The sequence below is a fragment of the Cyprinus carpio genome, chromosome B7 (genome assembly GCF_018340385.1).
Source record: "Cyprinus carpio isolate SPL01 chromosome B7, ASM1834038v1, whole genome shotgun sequence".
In the NCBI taxonomy this organism is placed as follows: Eukaryota; Metazoa; Chordata; class Actinopteri; order Cypriniformes; family Cyprinidae; genus Cyprinus; species Cyprinus carpio.
The window spans coordinates 16,095,518-16,113,230 of NC_056603.1; the positions used below are offsets into that span (position 1 = coordinate 16,095,518).

At 35.4% G+C, this 17,713-nt stretch overlaps 1 protein-coding gene across 2 annotated transcripts; it reads right to left on the bottom strand.

The window, feature by feature from the left end:
• Nucleotides 1-13,337: 13,337 nt before the first annotated feature.
• LOC109094399 (calcitonin gene-related peptide-like) lies at nucleotides 13,338-17,584 on the bottom strand. 2 transcript variants are annotated; one of them, XM_019108126.2, is made up of 5 exons: nucleotides 17,266-17,571; nucleotides 16,604-16,695; nucleotides 16,055-16,189; nucleotides 14,568-14,753; nucleotides 13,338-13,905 (listed from the first exon to the last, which is right to left on the bottom strand). In XM_019108126.2, exons 2-4 carry the CDS (start codon nucleotides 16,687-16,689, stop codon nucleotides 14,594-14,596), a joined length of 381 nt encoding a protein of 126 aa, XP_018963671.1. In that variant the 5' UTR covers nucleotides 16,690-16,695; nucleotides 17,266-17,571; the 3' UTR covers nucleotides 13,338-13,905; nucleotides 14,568-14,593. The 2 variants fall into 2 exon arrangements, with proteins under 2 accessions (XP_018963671.1, XP_018963672.1); XM_019108127.2 differs by lacking the exons at nucleotides 13,338-13,905; nucleotides 14,568-14,753 and adding an exon at nucleotides 14,761-15,466 and having other exon boundaries at nucleotides 17,266-17,584.
• Between the last annotated feature and the right edge of the window lie 129 nt (nucleotides 17,585-17,713).

The window sequence follows — 17,713 nt, forward strand, 5'->3', positions numbered from 1 at the left end:
TGCGTTACATTTTAAATTGATGTAATTTGATTACAGTTACAAATGTCAATAATATCACGTTACTTAAGTTATAAATGCAGTGTTAAAAAATATGAAATAAGAATCATGTTTTGGACATTAGTATGCCATTGTTGCACTCGACATATTTTAACATTATAGTTTGGGAAAAGTTCAACAAGTGAATGTTTACACGTTTGTGTCACAGTAACACTAATATAAGTTAAAAAAAAAAAAAAAAATATATATATATATATATATATATATATATATATATATATATATATATATAATAAATTACTCATCAGAATGAGATCATCCACTGGATTAAGCCGCGTCAGTATCACAATTCAAGGCTTATTCCTCAAAGCGTGTCTTCTTTCAACTAAAATCTTTCTTTGTTTACGGAGGTGATGACATTTCACATAGATGATTATCTTATAGCACGCAATGTGCGTGGGCATGATCACATTATAAGTGAGCTCAGACAGAAAAGATTGTAGCTCGCATTGGTTTCTTATGGATTATTTTATCAGAGAATTTTTGTTTTCAACGGCTTTCTTCATTTAATAATAGACACTTCCACTTTCTTTAGATATACTGTATTTCTCATGTCATTTTCGTTCATTTTAGTGACTTGTTTCAGGAAGATATTCACCAAGACTGAGATTGCAGAAAGCGCACCCTATTTGTTTTCTTTATTTAAAAAAAAGTTTTGTTGATATTGGGAGTGATACAAATAATACTTATGTAATTTTTCAGTCAATATTAAATTAATGAAAGAACTGTGAGTTTCTCTTTGTAGTGTATTTTTTAGGTTTGATAACTTGAAAAGTAAAGTAAACTTAAAAGTAAAGTAATTAGTAATCTGATTACTTTTTAAAAGCAGTAATCAGTAATGCAATCAAATTACAATTTTAAAGAAGTAATTAGTAATTTGTAGTGGATTACTTTTTTTGAGTAACTTACCCAAAACTGTTTATCAGTAGCCTACATGGAAGTCCATATATGGTAAAGAGCATGAAGACTGCCTGGCAGAGTAATAATTATAGTATATTGAATGGAATAGTGTGCACATGGAAAATATGCCAGAGTCAAAGGCAGAATAAGAAAACAAAACACAAGAAACAGAGAAAGTGTATTATAGTCAACTTTTGGAGGTGTTTTAATTAGCAATTATTTGCAATAAGATGGGCAGCATGACAAATTTAGACCCTAAACAGTTTTCATATACAGTTTATATAGAAAAGGCTCATTTTATTCAGGTATTAGTTATTTATATACAGTAAATGTAGATAAAAATGTTGCCAGTTAACCAGGAATCTTTTCCTAAATATTCTCTATGGATCCTGTTTTTAAACATAGCTAGAATATGTTGAGATGAGTTCATTGATGGATTGGAGCAAAATGATAATATAACATGAACATGTAATTTTCCTGATATCATATAAGAGCTGATCTGGAAACATAACCTGAAAAAAAAAATCCTTTCCTTTACTCCATGGAAACTAACTTTTTAATACAAAAATCATGCAGTAGCTAGCTCACTCAACTAGAAACAGATCCTTATGCTGAATAAATAAAAGATGGCAGAAAGTTCTATCAGAGTTAATTTCACTCCGCTCAATTATACAAAGGCCCACGTATTGGAAAGTTTGAGCTGAGGACGATTCTAATAAATTCGAGCTTTAACACAGGGCATTTAATATCAGTGCTTCTTAATGGGGTCTTGGTGTTGAATTATCTATGGGGCCTCTGTGATTCTAGGACCATCAAACCCCTGAACTTGAGAGCTCTGTCTTGTAATTGAATAATACATTACATGTGGCAATTATTTTCGTTAGAGCTAGACGGAGAAATCAATAACCAGGGGATCAGATCAGTGGCTGCTGTGCTCTTGTCTTTACCCCCTTGTGGCCAATTACATCATCACAGTCCTAAACACCTGCATTGATAGTGGATCCAGAGGAATGTCAAATGAAGGCTGCCGTACTATAAGACAGTGAAGCAAACAGGTGAGAAAAGATTGTGCTTTTTGAATGGAGATGCAGAAAGCTGTTTCATAGCACAGGCTGCACATATGTTAACATGACATATAACATAACCGACAGAGACGTCAGACAAGTTCAGGCTGAACGGGGGAGTTGTGTGTCTTTTTTGAGATAATAGATGCCAGTTGCAAGGACCGACCTGGGGTGATAAATTATACAAGTGTGTTTAGCTCCAGGCAGTATTCCCTATGACATATAGCTATTTGATTAAGTGGGATTAAGAAGGTTTTGTATAATGACCTACCGCCTTTATATACACAGGCATATATAAACAACACATCAGTCAAGTATTACTCGGCACGGTGGAGTGATTCTGTCCAGCCAGACAAACAAATGCAATTTACGGTTGTCTGGAATATTCACATGCTTTAAAAAGGTGGATATCAGGTCTCATTAAATGCAGATGCAGCTTGTGGCTGAAGAGAACACTGGCTACATCAAAGGCTCTGTTACATGAATACTAATAAAGGTTTGGGCTACTCAGACTCCACACAGCCATCAGCACCGTGTGCACTGTGTGTTCATATTTTGCTATGATGTTTAACTAGTAGTAATATAGCATTAGCATTACAGTTTTTCTCAGTTGCTTTGGCACATTTTTCGAAACAGTCTTAATCTCTAAACTGTAAGTGCAATTGTCAAAGCTGTTTGCTGTCTGCAAAAGGAAGTAACCCAAAACATTTCATTCATGCTTCAAAACTTATTGTGTCAGTGAATTGGCCGATGCCACCAAAATAAAAAGTGTTTTTATCATTGTGTGAGCCACACTGTTCAAAATGTTTAGATATATAAGGAAATATTTGTTTTACGCAAATTTCATTTCATTTATTTTTTTGTTACATGCAAATTTCGGTAACACTTTGTTAAGGTGTCTTTGTTACACAGGTCACTTACTATTATAAGTACAATTAATTATGCATAATTGCATGCAAGTAACCCTATTCATATAGTAAGTACATGTAGTTAATTAATATTACTCCGTTTTAAATGTATAATTACACTGTAACATGGACACCTTAAAATAAAGGGTAACCCAAATTTCATTTTGTTATTTGCAATTTAATTTCATATTTGTTATATGCATTTTTTATACTTTTCTGTTGCATTCTATACTATTTTAATTTTGTTGTTTGATATTTAGTTTAATTTTTGTTTTGTGCATTTTTTTTAATTTTCTCGACTTTATTGGTGGCCACATTTTGTCTTATTGTTTGCTGAGATAGTTATAGTGTAACCATGTTGTACTAATTTGTTCCCTCAGTTTATGTACTTTTAACAGTCCGATCTCACGGCATTTCGTACATATTTTATGAGGTGGCATATTACGTACATATTGTATCATATTTAATAAGGCATTAATATGTGCTTTATAAATACTAATAAACACCCAACATGCTAGTAACATGTATCCTAAAAAGCAACTAGTTAATAGTGGTTAAAAGTCAACACTATCTCATGACTAATTCGTACGTATTTTATGAGGTGGCTAATTCATACGAATTCGTACGACCTCACTCATATGATTTTTGAGTTGCACAATTCCTATGAATTTGTACGAATGACTTACACCTAACCCACCCCTAAACCTACCCATCACTGGGGACTAGACAAATTGTACAAAATCGTACAAGTGAGGTCGTACAAATACGAACGAATTGGTCATGAGATAGCGTTGACTTTTAATCAGGATGCTTTTTTAGGATGCATATTACTAGCATGTTGGCTGTTTATTAGTATTTATAAATCACATATTAATGCCATATTCTGCATGACCATATTCTAGATCCCTTAATCATAACTATTATACTAGTATATTTCAACCCTTCTGAAGCTATATGATAGATTTCTGTGTGAAACAGACCGTAAAGTCACATTGTTATTCACTGATAAGCTTCCCCTTCAATAAGCTGTTCACATCTGCGACAAGATCAAAGAAAAATCAACTAATTCACTGAAAAGATCAGACTTGAAGTATGATAATGGCTTAAATTTTAATCACACAAAGCTATTGTACTGACTTAAAAAGACGTGATTTTAGTTGCACCAATCGCTTTTATGAAACCTCAAAGCTTTAGCCCACATCTCTTGTAATTTTATGAAAAAAGTGCATGGTATTATGCTCCTCAGATTTCCTCCTTGTGTGTTCCACGGAACAAGAAAAAAGTCATCACTGAGAAGAAAAGATTATTGGGTTTACTAGTAAACTAGTATTTAAAGCGCAGGTCTCTCACTGTACAAAGAGCTGCAGAAGAACAGAGACTCCATCCACGCTGCAGGACAGAGAAATCCGCCCTCGACCATAGTGTCAAACAGATGAGAGAAAAGGCCTCATGAAATAAAGATCATTTTCTCAATCTCACCGTAGCATGGCGCTGAAGTACAGAGAAGATAGAAAGAGAGAAAGAAAGTGGCACTGGGGTGAGTTTTACAGAAGGTTAAAACATCCACAGGCTACTCCGATGAAGACACGCACTACTAAAGGAGCGCACATCAAAAGAAACCTGTGTTTTTTCTCCTATTCTGTGTGGTGCCTTTGCATATTTTATGAACAAAGGCTTTACAGGCCCGCTTTTCACTCAGCTGATGTATGAGTACAACTCAACCTGAAATAAAAAGGCCTCTCTCTTTTTCATTTTGGAGCCCTGTGTTTGTAGAATCCCAATTGTTTAAGCAGCAGTGCGGAACTGTAATAGCAAGAGGACATCTCTACCCAGCCTGAAGGGCAGAAGACGAAAGAGTGGAGTCAGATCTGGTATCTCCACATAAAAGACCCCAAATGACCTATAGTTGCAGGGCCTTTAAAGACACAGATGACAATCAAAAGGACAAATGTGACTGGCTGTGGCATGGGAGCAATACAGGCCCTGCAGTTCTGTGAAGTCTTTGACCTGGTAGTTCAAAGCGCGCAATGGACCTTTGGACCTCCCTCTGAGAGCCCCAGACAAAGGCTTTGTTCATACTTAAGCAAAAAACACCGGCATTGTTCCCTTTGAGCCAAGCAGCACCTGTAGAAAGTGGAGAGAGCATGCTGACAGCAGGAAGAACAGGAGCACAAAGCGGCATTTCATCTGCTGGGATGTGAAATTACATTTCAGAGCTCCCTGACAGATGCATATTTTCTTCCTTTCTGTAAATGGTTCTGAGAGAGCCCAGCGGTTGAGCAGTTGTTGCTCTCAAAGAGTGAGTGATGTGTTGTTTTTGTAAATGATCTCTCTGCTCTTCATATACGTTCAGGATAATATATTCCCTTGAGGGTTAGCTTGACGGCATGAGATTAGAAAACATAAAAACATAAATTATCTTGAAAATCAAGACGTTTTCCGCAGAAAAGTTAGTCATTGGTCTAGTTTGACATCTCTGGTGAAAGATATTAATTTTGCCATCTGTCAAAGGAAATGTGAATGTCAGTTTATCAAAAGGCAAGTCAGAATAAACCCCATTAATAGTTGATCATCAGGTCCTAAGAAACATTCTCGTTCCTATTTGTGCACCATTAAAATTTAAAGTTCAGTTTAAAAACCGTTGTTGATTGTCAGAAAATTATACATTTGATTACAAAATGGATTATTAAAATTAATTATGTTATTAAAAATGTAATCATAAAAAAGTGATTCTGAAGAAATATCATGAAATTGAAATTATATGTAAAATCCAGTCGTTAATCGTCAGGTCCTGAGGCAAGTTCACTGTTGTTTGCATTTATGTACAAATTTTAAAAAGTAAAATTAAAACTTTTAAAAATGAAAAATTTTCCCTGAAGAAACTCTTAATTTGCTGCTTATTAATAGTTAGTAAGGTAGTTGTTAAGTTTAGGTATGATGGGTAGGATTAGGGATATAAAATATCATCATGCAGAATAAGGCATTAATATGTCCTTTATAAGTACTAATAAACAGCTAATTTGCTAGTAATATCAATTAACATTATATTCACAACTCATAGCTTAAAACATATGCAGTTATATATTTTATAACAATAGATTTTTTTAAATAATTGTAATTATTAAAAAAAAGTTTATATTTATTATAAACAACTATAAAAATGAAAAATTTAAATATAGAATCTATAATAGTTGATCATCAGGTTCTCTGTTGTGCATATTTATGTACAAGTTATCTATAAAAAAAATTATAATGAAAGTGACTAATTAAAGATAAAAATCTTAAGCCTGGTAATAGGTGATCATTAGAAAATTGTAAATGTTATAATATGTTATAAATCAAAACTGTATTTAAAAAAACTCAATTGTATGAAATAAAAAAATGTATGTAAAAAATAATCAATTAAAATGCAATCACACATGATCACGTGCTTATGAAAGTTCTCTGTTGTTTGTATTCCTGCGCAGGTGTTCTGGAAAAATCAGTCTGTTTAAACTCCACGCGGCATGCCTGCTGATCACATAGACTAACATTGTTTAAACCGGAGCCCACTGCCGCCTTTTCCTTAAACATGTCCTACAGCGTTGATTGGACCTACAGTTGTTAGAACAAGTAAAGCTTTGTGAAAGGGTATACAAACGTGGCTCTGTGTCTTCAGTGACAGTGCGCAGAGGAGTTGAAATTCCTGCTGTAGCAGGTTGAGGTGGCTCTGCTAGCCCCTGGTGCTGGTTAGCAGTGTCAGAGGAGAGCAGCTCTTCATCCAATGCTGCCCCTGTCTCTCCAGAGACAGTGGAGGTTTGATGTTAAAAGTGTGGCTGGAAGACAATACTGAGTGCATGTGATCTTTTGGGTTCTTTGGTGTATCGTAGGCTGAGGGAAGGTGAGTCAGGCAGGAGTCGTCACTAATGATCTTCCACAAGAACTGCTGTAACATTTTGGTAGGCTACTGCAAACTTTTCCTTGAGCCCTTGAAACACGATTTTCTCTGATCAAATACATAGTCATTTCATAGTCAATTTTAGCCTTATCTCGAGAGCCTGTCCACTTGTATGATCAGTCAGCTATGTCAACATTAGCCCTTGCACAGGGCTCTATCAGAAAACTCAACTCAGCCTTAATATAGATCTGATTACAAGACGCTTGCTCTCACAGACCACTGGTCAAAGCAGCACAATCAACTCATTATCAACACAGACATCAATGAGGCTTCGATCTAATGATACAGAGACAGGACTTTTAGAAACTTGTCTCTTTAGGAGCATACGGAGAGCTTCTTTAGGTGGGGCTGCGGGTCCTAACGATTATTCAGTTACTTCAGTCACAAAGCAATAAACATATTACATTTTCTTACATAAGCCATGAGCTGATATGTAGCACTTTTTATGTCATAAGGAAATTTTTTTTATAAAGTTGACCCCCCAATTAAATATATGGGGGAAAATACATTTTAAAGATGAAGTCAGTTGTCAGTAGAGGATTATTGTATCTTAAAATGCATTAGTGAACAACTGATAAATAAAGGTCGATATTTGTAGAAATACCATCTTTCTTTTTCTAATACATGTAAGTTTTACCACCCTGAGCTTAGGACTTGTAATGTCAAATTAAACTGTAGATCCTTCCTTAATTATATCCCAATGTATATTAAAGCTGTGGACTTGAGAACACAATGCAATTTATTAACCTAAAAATATACACACTGTATATATATAGAGAGAGAGTATAATAATTATAGCTGTAATTAATCAGCTGTTTTATAAAAATAACCAAATAACTGTTCTGTTTAGTGGCAAAAATAGACTGGCGGGGCAGTTTGACATTGTTTTTCGTAATTTTTATTTTTTTCTTACTGTAAACTATATTCACTAACTGTAATGTGGAATAATAACAATAAAATATCTAAATAATATAAATTATATATTAAAAATGTAGCTTTATTATTTGAGAGAACAAACTCTCAAGGAAAACCTTCCAGGGCAGAGTGGAGAACAAATGCAGTATTGCTAAAAGACCTGGATCTTTACTACCATCTAGAGGAAATATTTTGCATCACCAGTGAGATGGTTGATATTAGGTCTGAACAACTGTTGGTATTGTTCCTTTTTTTCACATAGAAAATAATCAAAGAAAATATGCAGTTTTTTATTAAGACAAAACTATTCTTTAGACAAAATTAAATCAAACTTAAACCTTGATAAAACCTTTTTTTATTATTAAAATTAAATATTATTAAATCATATAAATCAAATTCCAACACATGAAACATCTGGGGCAACTTTCTCTAAACTAACATGAAAACCCTTTAGATTAAAATCTATATAAACTAGCTGAATCTTATCTAAATTTGTGTGTGTAATGTTCAATTGTTAATGCAATAGTTATAGACTAATATCTCGATTTCCTGTTAGTTTGCTTTTTTCTCTCTTTGAATATGAATAGGCCTATGTGTTTGGAGTAGAAACCTCTGTTTCTGTGAATTACTGCTGTTCCAGTACGGGTGCCGCGATGATGATTAGCAGCATGTTGGCATGTTTGACGGTGCGCCCTCTGCTGTAATTAAAAAAGAATCAATAGATGCTGATTTGTCCGCACGGTGGCGGTGTTGCACAAATCTTGCACAAAAAGTAATGTGAAAACAGTAGAGAAATTAAATCATCTGCAGAATAGGTTGTTGTTTTCGTTGTTGCTTTTTTTTTTTTTTTACACTTTTTCAAAAAAAAAAAAATACAAAATAACCTTTTTATTTATTTTAAACCTACTAGTGTTCAGGACAAAATTATTGTAGTATGCACAACCTTTTCTAAATAGCAGTTTAGTTGTGTTGCACCAGACTGTAGTAATTGGCCGGTTAAAAAGGAAACAATTGAATCAACATTAAGTGTGCTATCTGTCTATTGAAGTTATAGAAGATATATTGCATTTGTGATGTGTAAAAATAATCAGCACATGCAGACTTTTGACATTTAAAAAAAAAAGTTAACATTTAAGCTACTTTTTTAACTAAATGGTTTAACATTTATTGTGTTTGTTTAATTATGTTGGGCATTTGGTAATTTTTAATTTTTTACTGAGTGTGTTATCCTACAAAGTCAGTATAGGGCAGTACAGAATCTACATTGTAATTTGATCAGTTAGTGTGGGCACACTTTTCGATTTTTTTATTTTATTTTTTCTTCTTCTTTGTACCATACCATGGCAACCTGACAGAAGAGATGGGTACAAAACCACCTGTCATTTATTGGGTCAAACTGTATGAATCTTTTATATATATATTTTTTTTTTACTTTTGAAAGTCATTGACATTTGCTGTCCTCTTAAATGTAGTGTGAATCATGCTCAGAGAAGCATAATGCTTTAAAAGATCTTCATTATTGATCTGACAATGTGGGCCGCTCTTTATGCCTGCTTCCATATGGTCAGTCCACTTGGTCCTACATGTGTCTCTAATGCAAGCGCACACTATTGATCTTGGGATGGATATATGGCATAAGTGACGACCCGGGAAGACGCTTATCAAATATATAGTGGAAACACTGTTGAGCTAATGGCTTGTGAGTCTTCAGGCTCACATAAAGTGCCCTGTTATCCACAAAGTGACTGTAGCTTTTGTACGGAAATGTGAAGACACTATGGATTTGTCCCTTTTTTTATTATTATTAGCTGTTAGGAAAAGTATGTGGGCCCTTTGGATTTACCTGGAGGGATTTCTGCATAACTTGGTTATAAAATTTGATCTGATTTTCAACCGAGTTAACAAGCAGCAAATAGTGTGTGCTTAAATGTTTCACAAATGGCAATCAATGTTAATCAATAATACATTTTCATGTCTTTATTGGACATACCATGTAAACAGTGCTAGGTGGAAAAAGTATTGGGCTTCATCTAACCTGGAGGCCAATCAATGAGACTAGATTGAAGGGGTTGGTCAGATCCCCCCTCCACCATAAAAACACTCAAGAAATGTCTGAACATCTTGTTAACTTGCTTAAAACCAGTTTCTGCACATGTAATCTTTGCAAAAGAGCACCTGAATATTCCAAAACATAACTGGCAGATGTTCTGTGGATGAAAAGTGAGCCCATTAAAACGCAACAGAAGTTGCAAGAAAGTTGTTGTTTTTAAGAATGGTATAAAATTCCTCTTGATCTTTGTGCAATTACAAGAAATGTTATGGGGAGGTTGTTGCCAAATGAAGGTCTTGGGTATTAAAATATAACACTTCTTCCATTTTGTACTATGAAATTTTAATAAATGAAAAAGCATAATTTTCCCAGTTATTTAAGTGATCAACATTCTAAACATTGTGATTTAGAGATGGCTTTACACACACAAAGGTTAAACAATTCCTCCTTCCCCCTGAGCACTTTCTCAATTTCAGCTGATGTCTCTGAAAATGATCACAGTTTTTCTAGGATAGGATTTATCTCTCTGGCCTGAGCAGTTTTACAACAAGAACGGATCATTAATATTGGAATTTTGATAAGAGATTAAGGTTTTGATTAGACGCTTCCCTCCCTCACAAGCAAATTATGATCACGGCTTACCCTTTGCTCATTCATCTAAATGTAACTTCAATTTCACGGATTATTGATAATCGAATGCAAACTGTTTTTGATGAGGAATAAAGAGGAATCAGTTCACCGATTTCATGTCTCAAGATTTCAACCACACAATGATAAAAATGTGCAGATTGGCTCATGTAACCAAATATTATTATGTCTTGTTAATAGTTTCAGCTGCCTTCAGTTTGTGGTCATCCTATTCATTTCTATTCCTCACATTTGACAATAGTTAAAAGTTCTTAAAAGTATGAACTAACATAAATGGAAGTATAAGCATTATATAAAATTATAGTACTAAACAATCTACAGGCGTTTTCTTTTCCTTTACTATCCTGTTCAACTCGTCATCATCTTAATCAAAATACAGAAATAAATAAAATTATTTATTTTATTTTTTTTGATAATTTGAGTAGCTTACAGATGTTTTTGTGCCACACAGAATGCAACAAACATTTAGCATCACAGCACATGTGTGGAAATGTCAGAACAGCTTAGTTAAAGAAACAGATTATTAATTTTGAATTTTTTCAGGCTATTCATTTGTATTGTTCGATCGTGGTAGAATAGGATCTCTTATAAGAATGCAGACAAACATCTTTTACCTGGTTTGGGGCCAAAATGGCCATTTCATTTTCCATAAACAGAGTCCACAAGAGAGTGATGTGGAAAGAATTGATTTTTTTTCTTCAGGCTTTTCGTGTTCCACTCAGTGTGAGAGGCTTGGTAAATATCATGTTTTTATATTCTGCCATTGATCTCATTAGCGGATGTGCGTCACTTTGCCTTCAATCAAAGCAATTGCTTTTTACAGTAAAGCGCATCCAGTAGTGGTAACAAATAGAACCGCCCCATACAGCTCTCCATAATGAAAATTATTCAACTGAGATCACCTATGCAGAAAAAAAATCAGTTAATGTAAACCCTCATTTAAAAAATCTTTATTAATAATAATGAATGTTATTATACACTGTTACCAAAAAAAAAAAAAAAAAAAAAAAATCCAAGATTACTGGAGTACATTTTACAAAAAAAACTACTTCAGTTTTTCTATGTCAAAATTGTACATTTAATTCATTGTTTTGTAACTGTACCAATTTCTGATTGCAAATCTTTTTTTCAGTGTACAATATGTTAATGTAATTTTAGAAGGCTGTGTTATTGAATTGTTCTGACAGATACTATTAAACAGTAATTAACAGGCTAGTTGATGGTTTAGGATACTTTGTTGCTTCTTCTAGAAATGTAGTCCTTCGATTTTAGACTGCTTAGCATTTTAGCCAGCATGTTTAAACAGTATTTGTCATAGGTGAAGTGACTGGCTGACTGCCATGCAGACTCAGAAGCACTAGCTGCTTTATTTAGCTCCATGTGTTGATGTATTTCATTTAGATCACTCCATTTCTTTTAAGTTGGATGTACAGCGCCGGAGGCTTGTAATCCATTTACTTAATGACATCTTACTGTGGCGAAATCATCGCACTTCCGTACTCAATTATGCAGCTCAATTAGCAAATACCTGCAAAGCTTTTTAATTATTATCGTTTTCTTAAACGTACCAAAAAGAACTGTCCATCAGTTTTTATTGCTGATGAAAGACTGTTACTTAAAGCAATAAAAAGAATACATCAAATTCAATGCCAGGGGCATTTAGTTATGCAATTGTTGCATTTCCTCCTTTGTTTGCTCTGTGCTATAAGTAATTACAATGAAATTTGTCTAGTGATAGGAGTAATGTAATGTAAAAGTTTGCAGATAAAGATTAATTGACTGGCTGGCTCTCAGAGAGACCCTGCCTCTCAGAGGCACGAGAACCTACCATCTCTCCTTATTAGCAGAGAGGAATGGGCCGGGCGGCAGAGCCACTGCAATATGAAATGAGTCACTACTACTATGAGGGCTTAGAGGTTAATTAACAAAGTATCTAACTGGATGGGATCCATTTGAACTGTGTGAGGACACAAGAAAGCACTTGCCATCAGGATTGTTGAGAAGGTTGTGATGGGAAACTTGGATGAGTGGTTTCAGTGATTAGAACGAGCCCCGTTTATGAGATTATATGAAGGAAAATGAATCATTCACATTGTGGTCTTTTATTCTCATTTAAAATGTTATTGGTTAAATGATGAAATATATTAAAGGTTTCGTTTGCTCAGATAGTCACAGGGAAAGTCGCTGTATGGTGTATGTAAGACTCCTTATTTAAACATGTCACTCTTGCTTACGAGATCAGAAAGATGTGTTTCATAAGACCTCAGTGACGTGAGCGAATCAAAAGATCAATTCACCCTGATAAGGCATAACGGGTCTCTGTGCTCTCTTTAAATGACACCAAAAACGGTGATTTTACTTGTATTTTGGGAAATTGATTCGACTGTAAACAAGTTCCCATGGGTGGCCACTGCATGACAATTAGCCACTGAAAAACACAATCATGACAAACGGCTCCCACAAGGGTTAATACAGAATGACTGCTGTCATTGTAATATGCACAGAGGACCCAATAAGAAACAATGAACCATGCTTTTGGGACTACAAAACAGAATGCAATGGTGCAAAGATTTATAGTTTTTAAAAGGTTTTTTTTTTTCTGTTGGTTTTCAGTCAGATATTATGTTTTCATGCATGAAAACTCAACCAGACAATTTCCCTGCTCCATTATTATGCTAAATGGGAATTCAGAACAACTGTAGAATAATACTGAACCTTGTCGTCATCATTTATTTCTGATTATTGTGTCAGAAATGCAAAATTGAACGTGACATGAGGGGGCATGTGTACGACTATGCATTGCAGACCAATTACTAAAACAACCAGTCAATCAGTCAATAAATCAAGTACCCCAAACCTTATGTATCTAAAATACATTTTAATCTTGCTCAAATTCACAATTGTTACAATTTGTAATTCAGTGGTCGAACCTTCCTCCTTTAATTCAAACATACTGTACAACAGCGGCATGTAAAGTGTGTTACATCAAGGCACAAGACACATCCATATTCAGGGAAGCCTTTTTATGAGGCACTGCTTTAATATGATCCCCAAAATACCGTAATGTGCTGAGACACATTAAAGGAACATGGGCCAAACCAGACTGTACATACTGAATGTGCTCTCTTCTGAGAGGAAGGAAAGAAGCAATGCTCTTCCTTGGATCCACATGAGTAGAAAAATGAGGGCTACTGATCACCGCTTTCTCTTTTCTTTTTCTTTTTTAACTTATGTTGCTTCATGGAAGAGCCAAATAAAAGGAGCAGTTATAATGTCTGGCTGGATGGAAACGATCAGTGCTATCAATTGGAGTCCATTCAGATGAAAGTAAGGAGTTTCCATTCCCAGGGGTCATAATGTGGACATGATGCTTTCTCTTTTATTGACAGCAATCAAAGAAGAACTGTGGACGTGTAGACTGGAGACCTGTCAAAATATGTTATCAGAATTGTATGACATCAGCAAAATATCAAGAGTACAGTTATGAAAATGCTTCTTTTTTGCATTCATCAAAATTGATACCATAAATATAATATCAGCATAACAATATGAGAGAAGTTAACCTGAAAAAACGAGAAATGTGCAAAAGTGCAAATATTTCTTATTTTACATATAAAAGTAAGTCCACTGCTGATAATGCTTCTTTCTGCATTTTCCTAAATTCATGTCCTATAAATATTATTATTTTAAATAGATTAAAGTGCAAATTCATGAATATTTCTTATTAATTTCTTATTTCTTTTATTATACTACAGAATTATAATATCAGCATTATAATAAAATTAACTTTGAGCTATTTTAAATAGTAGATAGTGCAACATGAAATATTTAGTAATAAATCATAGTTTTATCTTTCGCTTTTTTCTTTTTACAAATGGATACCTTATTGTGACAATTGTCACATAATTATAGAATTTTGTCACAAGAACATAAATGTAATCATATACTGTGATATCACTCTAACATAAAGCACAATAATTCCAACCATTGTGATGATGGAGTTATCCCGATTGTGGTTCACATAAAATTAATGGGACGACTCTGGTAGTTAAAATGACACGAGAGTGTTCAGAACACTAATCACATACCATTTCACAAAGACCCATTAAGTTGACTACTCCTGACTGAGCCTCCTTCGTCTGCCGAATGCCTGAGAGCCCACATTAGTGGGGACAAATTTGCTGCTTCCAATTCCCCCCGAGCGGCTCAGGAAATCTGCCAGGCGATGGGTCACACATGTGGCCGTGTTACAAGCTCTCTTCTGTGTTGTAACACTGGAGGGGGGAAAATATTAGGAATTTATTATCATATTAAAATTAAGAATTTGAAATGTGCAATATTCATGTATGAGATTTTAAACAAAAAAGAAAAATGGCAGCAGTAATGTATCTTACCTAAAATGGGTACTTAAGCCTGAATACTTATAATTGATCAAATTAAAAATGCTGTTCATTTCTGAGCTTTAAACAAACAACAAGCAAAAAATATCTCCGTCTAAAAATATCTTTATTAGATCAAGAACAAAGTCAAATCACACAAGACAGGAATTTTGCTGTGGGTTAAAAAAAGCTCATCGTTACGCCCTATCTACCAATGAGAGCTCCCCGATTTCATGAATTAGTTATATAACCCAAATAGATCCAGTGACTATATGAAATTAGTGGAACAGAGTCTGTCTGAGATTTGCTACTCTGCCAAAGAAAGTAGAAAAAAATGTTCTTTCAAGTCAATCAGGCAAGCAAACTTCCACATGCACTCGCATATCAGGGCCAAGCATGGGTTTACAGCCGCTGCCGATTAGACACGATTGAGCGCCTCTCCGTATCCAGCCAACACATCACTCTCTTCCAGGCTGCGCTTCTTGCCCGGTGTACCCGCTCCTACATTGGTGCGTGGATATGTCTGCAGTTTGTGCAGCTCCTGGGACAGTTTCCCCAGCACGCAAGTGCTGAGGCTGGAGCAGCGCTTGGACACGGCTCTACCCAAGCTGTATGGAAACAGACCACATGCAGAGAAACTCATAGACACGTAAACATGCAAGAGCATTCACATACAGGATAGACATGATGACAGGATGCATGTTGACATGCTTCATCGCAAGGCTGTCATTATAGTCTCAAATCATGCTTCAATAATTCATTTCTGCTGCACTTTTTATGTCTTTACTTGAGCATATCATGCAGGCATTTCCTCACATGGTTTCAGATCATGCTTCCGTCCATGCCATTTGATATACTCGTTTTCATGCATTAAGAGCAAACAGGCATTTACAAACGATCAATCTCTCATAAATCTGATGGGTAAATAAAGTTTCATGCAGAGAATAAACTGGCAGAGGACTCTGCGGCTTTAATCGAAAAATTAACCCACATATCTGTACAGAAATGTATCACATACCTGCCATATACAACAAGTACAAGTACACCTGACATTAAGGAGGCATTGCTCTCATGTTGGAAGAATTTCAGCATTACTTTCTTAAATATGAGAGAAACAAATCAGTGCACACTCGCTAAATTATTCAACAGGTTGTGTCTTGCAATGATTCGAGAAGTAGATACGATGGGATTTGTACCTGTTTTCCTCAGCTGCCTGTTGCTCCATGTCCTCCGCGGTCATCTGCATGAATTCTTTGACGATTGCGTGCAGCAATCTTCTCGCTTCATAGTCGGTAAGCGTAGTTCGATCTGGTGATGATTCCAGTGCAGGCCTGCAATGCAACGATTATCATGTCTTAGGGGACTATGCAAACGGTTTGTGTGAGGTATTCTTTTTTTGCATGATAAAAGCACTTTTTGCTTGCTACATCAAATCCTAAACATAATCAAAACAATCTGCTAAGAGTATGGCACTTAAATGCTGTCCAGTTGCCAAGTTAAGATTTATCACCCGATCAATACTGTCGTAAGCAGAGTGGGTTTGGCCGGGATTCATCTGATGTAATCAGAAGACTGATAGTCCATGAAGCCACAACCTCTAATGAAAACATATGCTCTCTTGCCTCCGTCTGAACGACCAGTTTCACTTACAGATATTTGTAGTTAATTTAAGGAATTATCACGGGGAAAAACACTGCCCTTTGAGTATTTATCAAGATGACAATATGATTCTTATTAAACCTCACCTGGCAGGAGCTGCATTAGAGCTGTACATCTGGCAAATAATCAGAGCGTAGGCAACAAGGAAAGCGGAGATCTTCAACATAACCATGGTCCCCTGTGGTAAAACATTTCATCATTAGATAGTTTAAGAACAGACCGGAAAAATTACAAAATTTGGTCAAGCCATTACTGGTGAAAGAGTCGAAAATGCATTTTTCCTATCTGTTTTTATTCCCCTCAAACTCTCACCTGCTTTTCAATGTCATTGGCACACCATTTAACCTAGCTTAAAAATGAAAATAATATTTGGAAAGTCTTCTCCCGTTTGCTGCAGAAGAACCGGAGCTTTTGTGGTTGGTGCAGACGTCTACTACTGTCAGGCTCTATGCTATAACTGCAGCATTAAAGATATTAGTCTCGTGATTTCCCTTCCAGCAGGACCCTGTGCATTAGTGTAATGAGCTGCTGTCTCTGCACCCACAGCCAGGTCTAAGGAGCCGTCCGATTCTCCTTGAAAAAATCCATCGAGCATGACTTTCTGTCCCGAAGAATAATGTATATACCATTAAGTGCTCCCTAACATTTTATATAGTTTATTTACACATGTCTACAGTACAGTGTATTGAGAATGATAAGAAGCGTGGCACATCTAGTATGTGTCAAGCCATAAATAGTTGTTACTTACCTTGAGAAGTTCGGCTTCGTGCAATAGATATAGAAAAGAGTTGTCCCAAAATAGAGGGGATATTTCAACTTGATGAAATTTTGAGTCTGTTGCATTAAGCTACAATACACCTGCCTATATACCCACCATGTGGGTCTCACTATTGACAGTGTGGGTGTTTAATGATTCTCCGACAGCCAACCAGAGCTCACTGCTCACTCATCCAACCAATCAGAGTGTCCTCGGGCTACTGGAAAAAAAAAAGAAGAGTGTGTCACCCCAATGACGTCATTCTTCAATCACAAACTGCTCCATTCACAAAAATTTACCAGTGATCAGCAAAATTCAATATCGTTTGGAAAAAAAAAATTAAGTAAACTATTTAAAGAAAGTCTATGATCTGTTTTTCTGTTGTGATAATTCTTAGTGTCAAGCTGGTAGAAAACTATTGACTGTGATCTGTCTGTCT

Bases quoted from the DNA above. Each gene is read 5' to 3' on its own strand.
- LOC109094399 (XM_019108127.2), bottom strand. From the start codon at position 16,689: ATGGTTATGTTGAAGATCTCCGCTTTCCTTGTTGCCTACGCTCTGATT. The intron at 16,190-16,603 runs GTGAGGTTTAAT...GTTGCATTGCAG, and splicing joins TCTAATGCAGCTCCTGCCAG to GCCTGCACTGGAATCATCAC. The intron at 15,467-16,054 runs GTACAAATCCCA...GTTTCCATACAG, and splicing joins CAGGCAGCTGAGGAAAACAG to CTTGGGTAGAGCCGTGTCCA.